Source organism: Corvus kubaryi, unplaced genomic scaffold (assembly GCF_017639235.1).
Source record: "Corvus kubaryi isolate FWS band 111438036 unplaced genomic scaffold, C.kubaryi_AGA036_p1.0 37308, whole genome shotgun sequence".
Lineage (NCBI taxonomy): Eukaryota > Metazoa > Chordata > Aves > Passeriformes > Corvidae > Corvus > Corvus kubaryi.
Window position 1 is genome coordinate 22,860,786 of NW_024581096.1, and position 12,767 is coordinate 22,873,552.

At 39.1% G+C, this 12,767-nt stretch overlaps 1 protein-coding gene across 4 annotated transcripts in view; it reads left to right on the top strand.

Moving 5' to 3' along the window:
• Positions 1–664: 664 nt before the first annotated feature.
• AP3B1 (adaptor related protein complex 3 subunit beta 1) overlaps positions 665–12,767 on the top strand; it is a 158,328-nt gene continuing 146,225 nt past the window's right edge. For 2 of the 4 annotated variants that reach the window (XM_042028883.1, XM_042028882.1), the window contains exon 1: positions 665–937. In XM_042028883.1, the coding sequence (XP_041884817.1) occupies positions 807–937 (131 nt within the window). In that variant the 5' untranslated portion in view covers positions 665–806. The remainder of the gene's footprint in view (positions 938–12,767) is intronic. The other 2 variants (XM_042028880.1, XM_042028881.1) reach the window with 1 other exon arrangement.

Sequence of the window (12,767 nt, forward strand, 5' to 3'; positions counted from 1 at the left end):
AATGCTTTTGTAAAAAGTTTATTTGCTTGGTATTTTTTCAGTTTCAATCAGAAATGTGCAAGTTGCTGAAAAGCAAGCAAGTCAAAAGGCTACTTCAGAAAAATATGACAATCCATTCTTTCGCCTTTTTTTTTCTTTTTTTTTTTTTTTTTTTCTTCTCTGCAGGATAAAAAGTATTGATTGTGAACAGGTAACCTTTTGGAAATGAGTTCAGTTCTAAGGATAAAAAGGTTGCACTCCAATAGCATATGTCGGGAGACAGATTGAAGGGTGTTTTAATGAACACAGATTATTCCCGAGAGACTAGGGGGAAAGGGGAAAGATGCACGAAGGAAAACAAGATTGTAAAAAGGAATTAGGAGAAACTTCCCTCAGAAGACTTCTAACTATCCTTTTATATTTCTGGCCTCTCATACGTGAACAGCTTCTTCTAGTCTAGGTTACCCTACTATTGTCGTGAGCGTGGAGTACCGGCATCGGTAACACGGTCACTAGAAGCAGCAAACGACCTCATGCTCTAGGCCATGCTTTGTGTTTTAAGGGGCCGGCAGAGGCCCGGGAAGCACACCCTGAGGCGCGGCACCGCCCAGCCCCTCCCCCTGCCCCGGGGCCGCGGCTCGGGCCGCACGTCCGGGCCCGGCCGCCCCGCCCCGCCCCGCCCCCCGCCGCGTGACGGCCCCGCTTCCGGGGGGAGCGCCGGGCGGCAGGTCTGGGGTGCAGCGACGGCAACTTCGGCGGGGCGGGTAGGCACCGGCGGCACCGGCACCAGCGGCACCAGCGGCACCGGCATCAGTGGCAGCGGCGGCATGTCCGGCAACGGGCTCACTTACAGCGAGCAGAGCGGGGAGTCGACGCCCGAGCTGGCGCAGGAGGCGGCGCCCACCGTGACCCCCTCGGCTCCCGCGGCCTTCGGGCTCTTCAGCAGCGACACCAAGAAGTAAGGGAGCTCGCTGGGCTCTCGGGCGGGCGGTGCTGGGCTGGCGGGGCATCCCACGGGGAGGGAAAGCTCCAGGGGCCCTGACGGGGAAGCCGCGCCTCCCGCTTGTCTCCCCTCGTGACTCCGCGGAAAAGTTGGCTTGCTTACGTTTAAAGTATGCGTAGGGAGTGGGTTATTTGCAAAGTGTTTCTTTTGGTTTGTTTGGAAAACTGCTTATCATTTTTCCTCTGTTTGGACAGCTAACCGCTCTGGAATTGTCTTAATTTTGCCGTCAAATGTGTATATATATAAAGTGTTTGTAAAAAAAAAAAAAGTATTTTTGGGAGTTGTGGTTGGAAGTGTAGTGGATCAGGGCGAGGTGGCCCAGCTTGAAGTGGGTGTTAACAGTGTCTTGGTCAGAAGTCAAAATGAGGAAATGGAGAAGTTAAAAAAACCCCGGCCAAGTGCACTGGTACAGAAAGCCTTCAGCTCCTTAAAGTAAAAGTGGATTGGAGAGGAAGAATGTCCAAATGAAAGGATCAAAAGGTTTGCTAAGCTGGAATTGTATTCTACAACAAATTGGAAATCTATTCGGAGAGCAACCAATAAAAAAGCACCATAAACTAAGGTCTCATGGACATTAGAAAATCAATTGCTGCTTCTTCAGTTTGATTGTTCTGCACAAAGAGAACATCTGTGCTCTGGAAACCTCGACTGATGTGTTTATTTGTGAACCACCCCAAAGTAAATCACGAAAACATGAAGCTGCTGTCAGTCTAATGCTTAGCTCTGTGAGACAGTACCTGATGGGCCTCCTCAGTTTGCCAGATGAGTCTCATTTGTTTTTACCCTTCTGTTTTGCTAAATACTTTGCTTTTTCATTCTGTTCCAGTTCAAATTTTCACTGCTCTAGTATAAATGCACTTCTATGGATTTGTGTGTTTTAGCTGATTTACGTTTTTTGCGCCCTTCTTTTCTTGTCCCCTTTCCATAGAAACAACTTCACACTTTATTTCTAAACCATTATTTTGCTACTTTCTTTTTTCCACGGGCTGGGGGGTATCCTGATCATTGATCATGGCCATAAATTTCTACATAACTCATAAACTTAGGACTGTTTTGCAAGTGAAGTATAGCTCTCTATTTTATTAGATGCAGAAGCTGAGGTGACTGGTTCTACCCAAGGCTTCCCAGTGATCATGGGGAAGTACAGCTCTGGGGTCCTGAGATGTTTTGTACGTGTGTATGTATATGGATGTCCTGTAGTATGGAAGAACCAGAACAGCTTGTGATATGTGAACGTGCCATATTAATTAATTGCTCCTCCAGACTTGCTCTTACACTTACAGAAGTGTAATCCTCTAAAGGAATTACTTGAGAGGAAAACAGACATTGCTGTCTGTGGTTTTTTGTAGCTGACAAGCAAGTTCTTGCTGAAGTAGGGTGTTATCCACAATTCACACTTGTGTGGTTGGGCTCTGAGTGTGGATTGGATAGTTGAGGAACAGACACTGTGCAGGGAAGGTGATTTGCGTAGTGTGAAAATTTGTGTAGTGTGGAAAAGCCACTGGACTGCAAGTGGGGGTTATTGTTGGAAAAGCGGACTGTGTGGCACTCTGGTTGGAAAATGCAGTTGTCATTCATCAAGCGTATACTTTGTGTTTCTATTAGTTCACTCTAGTAATAGTGCAAAACCTGCTCATCAGAAGGCAATATAAGAGCATACAGAAAAGTGCAAGATGTGTCCTTGCATCTTGCCTGTGAAGGTGTGTGTTTAGCGAAGTATTCCACTGGTGAAATGAAAATTGCTGTTAGAGCTTTTCAAAGGTTGTTTGCTGATCTCTCTAGATTGTCTCTCATCACTGCTGATATACTCATGTCTGGTATCATTGTGTTGTTTCAGTTCTTGGCAAACTTTTTTTGTTGCTGAGGAAGGGGGATTCGTCCTTAGTTCTACTGATGATACAAGAAATGCTCCTTCTCAGCGGAGGGATACATATATAATATATGGCCCAGATCCCTGCACTTGCCCGTTGCCAGTAAATCAGTAAATATCAGGTAGTTAATGTATAAGTATCACACTGCTATTGTAAATAGTTTCTTGAAAAAATTCCTGTCTCTTTTCTTTGTGTTGTCTGTCTTCTTCTGTTTGTCATGAAGAAGTAAGCCAGAATGGGTATGGCATTAATGAAGTTGTTTAGGATAAGTTGTCTTTGATCTTACGACAGAAGGGCCCACACAGAGGCACGAATCAGTATTGGTGGACTTAAATCTGAAATCCAAAGTTGTTCTAATATAAATTATTTGTCCTGTTTTGTTTCTCACATTTCAGTAGGAATACTCTGCTGAAGTTCGTCTCATCTAAAAGCTCTGAGCATCCCTTGATGTAAAAGTCTATTTATAATTTTCCTGATAAAGCTGCCTTTTTTACCTTTAGCATTCAATGATTTTCCAATAACTTTCAATTACAAATATAATTTTAATTTGATTAGTGAACATAGTATTTTCAGTACATGTTTGTGTTGTGGTTTGGTTCAAACACATGCTATCAGTGTTGAAAATGTCTCAGTTCGTCAAAATTTCTGTCCTGGTGACATCTTAATCCTGACTAAGTGGAAAGTTTTACTGTTGGAAGATTATTAAAGGTAACTGTTTATTTCATGATTTTTTATCTTAATATAAGCAAGGTGCATTATGTTGCGCACACCATGTGCAAACATGGTTTCTGATTAGCTAATACACTGTATGTATTTACTGAAGTGAAAGAAAATAGAAAAAATAAGTATACAACTTTGGTCTGCTTCTGTGAGGTAACTGTACATGTTCGGGACAAAAGAAATGAGGAAAGGAGGAGTTTTCTAATCTCTATAGTATTACAACATGTACAGAAGAAACTGATTTCTTACTGGTTTTGACTAAACTGAAACTGTTCTTGAATAACAGATTTCACAACAAATATATGATACTGGCACTAGCTGTTTGAGTATTTAATCCTGACTAAAGAGGCAGATACAACTTTTGTATTTGGTATGTATTGATTTTAAAGCTTTTTGCTTGGTTAGATGAATGAAGCAGGAGAATGGAATTTTTGTGTTCATTCTGTTAAGCATCTCAGTAACTGAATAATTGAAAGATCTTATATACCTGAGATGAGTCAGTCTGAACCTCCTTGTGTGGAAAGGGCGCAATTGCATGACTGGAGATGCCTGTTGCTCTCCTTCCTCTTTTCCTCTTTTCCTCTTTCACACTTGTAACATGAACTGACATGTATGGTATTCCTTTATACTAGTTTTATATTTATATTTTAAGAATGTATTTATGTGTTCAGGTTGGTAGTTTGACAGTTGTCTTTGAGCTGGTTACATCCTAGATATTCACATGTCCCGCATGTTTCAAAAAGAAGAAAAAGGGTCGGATTCTGGTCCCCAGAGTAATGGAAACAGTCTGCAGAGAAGTCTTTGTCTATAAAAGACGTTTTCAGCAGAAAATTTGTAAGAGCCAATGGGTTACGTAAATCTTATGGACAAGCTGAATCCTGTATGTGCGCCTCAGGCTATTTCTCTGAGTTCTAGATTGATGGACCATGAAGTAAGCACTGCCTAGTTGGAATCTCAGAATCTCCTGTATAGTGTAGAGAAATACTATGTGATACACACCACCTAAATTAATAGAATAGTTTTATAGTTACATTATGCTTTATTACATTATTATTACTCTCAGTGGAGGAGTGAAAACTCTAACCACCTTCCAACATCGAAGCGTACCTGGAGAGCTAATTAGTAACACAGAATCCCTGTTAATTACATGTATTAGGGTGCAACTATAACTGCCTACAGTGAATTACAGGTAGACAGAAGATTTTCGTCTATATTAATTGCATTTTCAACAAAACTTTCCTGCATGTAAAATTAAAATGTAGTAAGGTTTGGTTCTTGGAAATGGTACAATTTCATCAATATAACTAGCTATTGCTTTACCTGATAAAATGTAAAAACTTAGAGCTGAACTATAGGAGTGACATCAGTAGATACCAATTTTTAAGTACAATATTGAAGCAGATGGCAAAATTTATAACACACATTTTCAGCTTTACTGATTTGCATCTTTAAACTGTATTACTGCCAAGCAAAATACATTTGTAATTTATTAGATTTTTTTATTGCAGATCTGGCTTACGTGTTTTGTTGAGCCATTAGTCAGAAAACTCGGCAGTGCTGCAAACTCATTTTTCTTTGCAGAGATTTGCAAGCCTGTTTTGCAGAGAGCTGAAGGTGGTGATTTCATTAAGATACTAATTCCCCAATTCTCTGTGCAGAAGACTTTTCCAAACTCATCGGAGCTAAAAACTTGCTTTCAACGGCTGCCAGAGGTGTTCCTGGAGTTGTAAATTGATCTAGTTTTGTCTTGGCATATTCTGTTCAACCAGTCAGTCATGGAGAGATTGTACATAGATTGCCATTTGTGAAATTCTTGGAGGAGACTCCAGCTCTAATATTCAAACTTCATGCATCCACTAGCTCATTGGCACAACTACTTTCTTTCTCCATCTGTTAAAATGGCCCTATGCCCACCAATATGGTGATATGCCAGTTTCGGTAGGATGTGCAACCCAGCAAAGATGAATGGTTTGGATGAGTCCTGATGAGTCTACAAGACAAAATCTGAACCCTTTAGTCAGTACAAGGATAGGAACTAAACGCGGTGTACAAAGGTGGGCATACTATTGCAGAACGCTTCTCCGGCTGAAATCTGTCAGATCTGATAGGAAGTGACACACAGTGAATATATTCTTATTGCCAGGCACTTGGCACATATGAAGATGCAAGCAATGAACTGTTGATTTGCTGTGATTCTCTGTAATGTAGTCATTACATTTTTGGGGGCTTTTTTATTTCTTTAGAAAGGCAAGTTTTACAGTTTAAGGTTTTCACTGTGGTTTCTGCATGTTTACTGCATTGTCGTATATTTACCTTAGACATTTCCTTTGATCGGCATCCTGAATGGTGTGAAATAGATAAATCTACGACTGTTACAAGGCTGACACTTGCAAGAAATTCCACAAATTTTTAGTTCTGCTTTTTTTGGAGGCTATCCTTGTCTGTGCCACCCCTTGATAGTTTTGATACTTGGAGGAACTCAGAATTGTTTGGCATTCTGCCAGAAGATGAACAGCATTGTAATGCTGTTCTACGGTGTTTCTGAAATGTGGACATACATGTAAATTAATATACTAACACTGACTAGGTTCTGGCAGCACCACCTCTGTGGTGGTATCTTTCAAAGAAGCCTTCTCTCAGCATTTTTGGGAAAGCTGGAAACAAACAGTAGGAGTTGGACTCAATGACCCTCGTAGGTCCCTTCCAGCTGAGAATATTCTGTGATACTGCTTCTCACTTTCCTGTAATCCCTTCACAGATATCAAATGCTGCAAAGTGATCTACAAATGTCTGCAAATTCTGAGCACTAGCCTCAAGACAGGCTCTAAGTTGACACAACCATTTAAATGGCAGCACCACCCCTGAAGACACTCTTTCAGCTTTCAGAAAACTGCTATCTTCCACTGAGGAAGATTTCTCGCTCGCAGAACTTTCCCTGTAGTATTAGTGGTATGGGTACTATCAGAAGAGGTTATTTGCAGTGCAATTGCAAGATTGAATCTTTTCATCCTTTCAGACAACCTTTCTTGTTGCTGGGTGAAATAGTATCTGTAACTACTCTACTGACAACAGATAATCTTAGATTAAATTGCAGTCGGATCCAGAAAGGGTTTAAAACCGGTCATACTAGCCGCCATCTGGTTAGAGCTTTTGAAATGTAGGTAGTTTACATATCTGCATTGATGGTGGTGGTAGCAGCAACTTACAGATGTTGCTGCACTGATTGCTCAAGCATTGTTCAGGTACTATCTATTCACAGCAGAGAACTGGGAGATGCTTTATTTAGTTTTTGACTTTATACTTTCCTGTTTCCCCAGTGAGAAGGAAAGAGTATACCTAAACCGTCCAGATTGCAAGTGCTTTGAGAAATTAGTGGCAAAGTAATTATTAAATGAGTTAAATTATGTTTCTGGTTAGACCATAACTGGTTTTGTTCTCTTTGGCTCTCAGCCTTACAGGATACTGTAGTTATCCTGGTTTCCCTCACATCTCTAGTCTATCCTTTAAAACTATTGAGTTTTGCTTTTTGGGTAGTATGCTTCTTTTTCAGAATGAAAAATGAGGGGTAGCTGAAAAAGAAATAAATTACTTCTTGTCTCAATTCTCTTTAAGCCATAGAACAGCTACACTCAAAGCCATATGATTCAAGTCTCCCTTGAAGTAGTAGTTGAATTCTATGTTGTGAATTAGAAGTAGATACAGTATTATAATGGAGGAGGATGGTAGTACTGAACAGCACCACAAGATGTCATTCAAACAGTTTGTGGCATAGACCAAAACACAGTGGAACTCAGATTTCTTAATTTCCTGCTGGAAGAAAACCCTAAATTAACTAAAATAAACTCAAATTGCAGCATGTATTTGTTGCTGATTTAGCTTCCATGTTTAATGGTTCTGAAATCAATTTGCAGGTCCTCTTTAAATGTTAAATTCAAACTTGTTTAGAGTTTACACAATAGCATGACCTAGAATAAACCAATTTATTTTAAGGATTTTCCAGTGCCATTAAAATGTCAAGAAAAAAATTTTTTTTCAGGAAACACGGGATGTTTCCTAGGACTTCATTGCTACTCAGATGCCAAGAGTAAAGGTTACACTGCTCTGTCAGTGTGTATTTTCTGCTTCAAACTTGGTAGCATTCACAGTGTTTGGAATTTTATGTTGGAAGGCAAAAAAAATTTATTTTAGTATGCTGTGGTTAAAAGTATGTCCTGCCAAGTGAAGTCTCTTGAATGCAAGAACAGTGCAGTTGATAGTGGGCAACTGAAAGTATGCAGTGGATGGAAAACTTAAAACTAGAAATGCATTGTTAAAACTCAACTGAGTGAGACTTCTGTAACTTCTGTTCTGTACAGCTTTGTTCCATATTACCAAAAGTGGTGAAGCATGCTTCCTCCCCAGTAGTGGATTTGTTTCCCATTTCCTGTATCTTACCTTGCAGTGCTAAAGTGCTGTCCTTATATATGAAGACCTTCTGTCTCACCATGGTTTAGAATTCATTCCTCTTTCTTAGAGGGGATTACAGCTGTTCCCAAGGTTGCTTTTGCATTGTTTGTCTTCAGTTGCAGTTTTGATACTCATGAACATTTTTCTTTATTACAAAGAAGGCTTATGATTAGTGGGTGACTTCTTTCACTAACTGGCATGTCAGAAGTGTAGCAAAACCTGAAAATCTATGGGTTTAATCTTATGGTGTTGCTAAAAAGAGTAGAAAATAAATGTGTATTTTACCAGAGTGGAGCAAGTGTTTTCTTAGTAATAGTTGTTCGGAACATGTTGATGCAGTGGCCAATGACATGCCGCAGATTCTGGGTTAATATTTTAGTATGACTAGAAGTTTGTCATAGTTCCTATGGGGGGACAAAGTAACTGAGAGAGAGGCCCAGGTTTATTGCTGACATAGCTGTTTAAACCTCAGTGATGTATAGTTATGCCTACTTTTTTTTTCTGTAGAAGGGGATAACATTGCTCAATGGAATCTGTAATCCTAGTCATAACCTCATCAAGACGGCAGTTTTAGTGACCAAGTGCATGCTGACAGTAGTAGGGCATATTCAGAATTATTCTTTAGATACTGTTTGCCATAATCAATGTGCAGAGCAAGGTGATCAAGGTGCTTTCTGGCATAGGACTCCAGGCTGTTAAAGCTGTTTGGCAGTATAATCTTGTGACTGTCAAGATCTAAGGCTGTTTTTTGTCTTTTCTTTTGTTCCCTACACTCTGCACACCTACCATGCCCCTATCCCCACCATCTCCTTTTATCTTGGGGCAGTTGTAAGGTTTGTGGCTTATTCCTTTTTTAATGGCAGGGGAATAGAGGGCACAAGAAAGAACATGAGAGCTAGAAAAGATTAGCTGGTGGTTTTTGCTTACTTTCTAATGATAACATCTGTAAGATTAATCCAAATTGGTAGGTCTGTCACAGGTCCTGTCATATCCATACCCCTATCATATCTACGAAGGTAGATATTCAAAGGTATGAAGAAAGCAGTGTTTTCGTGGAGAAGGAAAAAGGTAGTATAAATCTTAAATGCTACAAGTGTAAAATACAAAAACATAGAAGAAAATTAGAAATTTACTACCTCCTCTTAACATTCAACCAGTGTTTCAAAGAGAACATTTTATTGTGGGCGTGTTTTGTGATGTCCGTCATGTGGTGTCATTGTAGATCTGTCATGTGATACTTGCCGTGAAAGCTAGGTGATGAATTTGCATTTCTAATTTACACTCCTTTAGCTTTCAAATTCCAGTACTGAGGAATACAAGCCTGTGGTGGTAAAGATTACAAAGGCAGCTGGGAACTGATTTCTTAATAAATTAATAATTGACTCATTGCCTTATATGATAGATGCTATACAAGTAGTATATTTCATGGCACTGTTGTATATGACTATAATATTTCTAATTTTAATCTGTACCAGTGCTTTCAGCTTGCAACTTTTGATGACAGTGGGCCTGTATTGTAATAGATCTTAAGACACTAGATTATGACTTGCGAACTCAAGGGAAATCTTGTTGAGTTCTTAGAATACATCATTGGGCATACGGGTGGGAATCTTCTTGTTTTTCTGTACTTTTGCTCTTGGAAAGTAATTTTACCTTGTATTACTGTCAGGGAAAATGGCTGAGACTACATATTTATACTCGTGCAAAAGTTTGGTGTTTTTTGCATCTGCTGTTGTTGGGACCATTACTTTCCTTCTTCGTATAGTTCCACATCATTTGTCAACTGTCAGACTAGGCTTTTTTAAACCTGGTGTTCCTCCTGAAGTAATAAGGTTTATATTTCAATCATCCATAGTATGTACCTAACTCTGTAAGGCTAGAATCACTCTCAAAGTTTTAGCAGGGACAGGTAGGTATTGGTGCAGCTGAGGGTTCCTTGCATTTTCCTGAGCCCCTGGTAAGCAGAGATAAGTGATAAAGAGTTTGTCTAAGATGAGTATAGAAGGATAACTAATGAGTATAGGAACATGAACCCTAGTGTGACTGCAAAGCTTACATTTATGCTTTCTATTTTGAGGGATTTTACTTAAGGATGAAAATTTCCTTAAAACTTCTTAATGATCAAAAGGTGAAAATATTTTTACTGTACAGTAAACTGTATTACAAAAGACTGAAATGCATTTGCTTTTCCCATTGTTCATTGAGACTGCTGATAAGAGTTTGTTTTTGGAGGGAAATGACCTTTGAAATCTGCATACAATATTTTTTTCTGGAAGTTAAAACAGCAAGGGAATGGGTATCCTGTTACTTCGTAAGATTTTCTTTTTTTTGAGTAGGCCTCATTCTTGGCAGGCAAGCTTGGTTGAGTGCAGTAATTTTTTTATTGGTTTTTTGCATACTTCACTTAGAAGAATGGAAGAAAACTCCACAATGCTGGGCAAAATAATTGATGTGTCTTGCACTATTAAGTCTGCTTTTAAAGAGCGAAACTTTGAGGTTACACTGAAACCATATCTAACTGTAGAAGAAAAAAGGCTTGCTACTGCTGGTGATCCATGTGGATGTATGGAGCAATATTATACTCTGTAAATATCTGATGTTTGCTAATCCTGGATTATAATTTGTTAGAAAAGATTTTTAAAAATCCCAACAAACCATCAGTTCAGGTAACAATTAATTTCCAAATGAATTCATCAAGAACTTGTTGTTTAATTCCTATTTTTCTTTCTTTCTTTTTTCCCTTGCTGCTTTTCTCTTATGGAAACAAGGCTGGCTGAAAACAGGTCTTCACATCTAAATTGTTATATTTTGTATCTTCCCCGCTAACAGTTCAAAATGCTTTAATTTGAAGTGTATGATATATAGAATATTTTCTATAAGCGTTTGGAAGTGCAGTTCATCATTAAACGCTTCCTCCTTCTGTCTTCACATCTTAAATTCACCTTTGTATTTTTTCTTGTTATTTGTTACATTCTGGGAGACAGTCTTCAGCTTGTACTTGGATCTTGTTCTGTGTAACTTCTTCTGGTTTTGCTTCTTGGTACTCAAGTTCAAATTATTATTTCTTCATTTTCTACCCTGTTGACACAGACTTCTTTTTTTTGTTTTGGTTTGGTTTTTTTTGTTTGTTAGTTAGTATTCTGCCTTCTATTGGTTAATGATTCTCTTGCTTCTCATGATAACTGGTCCACACGCTCAGCCTTTGTCTTCTTCTAGGTTGGTGGTTTTTTGAGTTGGTGGGCCATGATCACAGTCTGTCCCTGCCAGAATTGGCTTTTATCCAGCTTGAGTTGATTCCCCACTGTTGCTGAGTTGTCTTTATTAGTTTCCTCCTTGTCTTGGGGGTTCTACAGAATGTCCTTTTGGCCCATAAATTTTGCATTCCTTGTCCACTCTCAGGGGTGCATCTTTCTTCCCAGGCTTTACTAACCTCACCTGGGGTCTGAGGTCATGGTAACTTGTCAAGCCCTAAACCTTAACAAGGCAATTCTACAGACAAGTAATTTGTCTTTCTAACACACAGACATCACTTGCAGCTTGTTTGTTAGCTGCTATCCATTTCATAGATTGATCTCATTTGTTGTTGATTAGGCTTGAACGTATACAAAGATCAAACATCAAAGAGCATCCTTTCTTAAGAAAATTTTTACATATTCCACATTTTGCAACAACAGTAGCAAACTGGAAGCAGGAGCATAGGACTAAAAGCAACTTTCTAAATCAAGTCCTGTCTTTTGCTATGTAACTTTCGTTACCATGTCGTACAGATTCTTGCACAGGTAAGAATTAAGAGTTAAGCAGAAGGAATTAGAGGTTTCTGAGTTGCTGTATCCAGCTATAGAGCAAAGTCTCTCAGGCGAGATACTTCAAGCTGATCAAAAATAACTAAGACTTACTTGGTATCAGATGAGGAATAGGCAGGTAGGAATGGTCCGCAAAATAAGCTATTTCTGTGGCCAAGGGTGATGGGAATAAAGAGGGCTGCAAAAAATTAAATCGAAGCTACTCTTCCTAAAAAGTTAATTGCAAATGGAACTATGCAGAGGGATTGAAAGGTAAAAACCCCAAATTATGAATGATATTTTATGTGCGGCCCTAAACCACCAAATACTTTATTTCTAATATCAAAAATAAAGATATAGATCTGAGGGGAAGATATGGGATGACTAAAAGAAGTGTGATGGTAACAGAGGTGAATACAAGCATCTTCAAATAAAATCAGAAAAATGTGGAGTTTAAGGTAGAGAGAGGTGTTCCTTTATCATGGAACAGGAATGCAGACAATAGGACTGTGACAATCTAATGCTGTGACATCACAGCATTAGATATTTTTAACAGACCTGTCAACTTGGAGTGGTGTTACAAGAAGAAGGTACATTGGATGTTGCCACTTCCCATGAAGAACGTGGTCGGCTATGGGCTTACAAAGCTGAGCTTAGCAGTATGCAAAACTAGAGGACAAAACTGAATGGGATGTATAATTTAAATGACCAAAGCACACAAACCAAACAAATGTAGCAATAGAACACTGACCATATAGATCTTTGAACATGTCCAGGAGTAACTAAAAACAGTAAAAACCTTTGAGCGTGATGTGTACAAAATAGGGAGTTACCAGTGATATTTGGGAAATGGTACTAAAGCAGGCAAGGAAATAGAATGCTTACTTTTTTTTTTTTTTTAAGATAATAATTAAATATTAAGCTGTCAAGGAAAGCCAATATTTACAACATAGGGAATCTGTAATA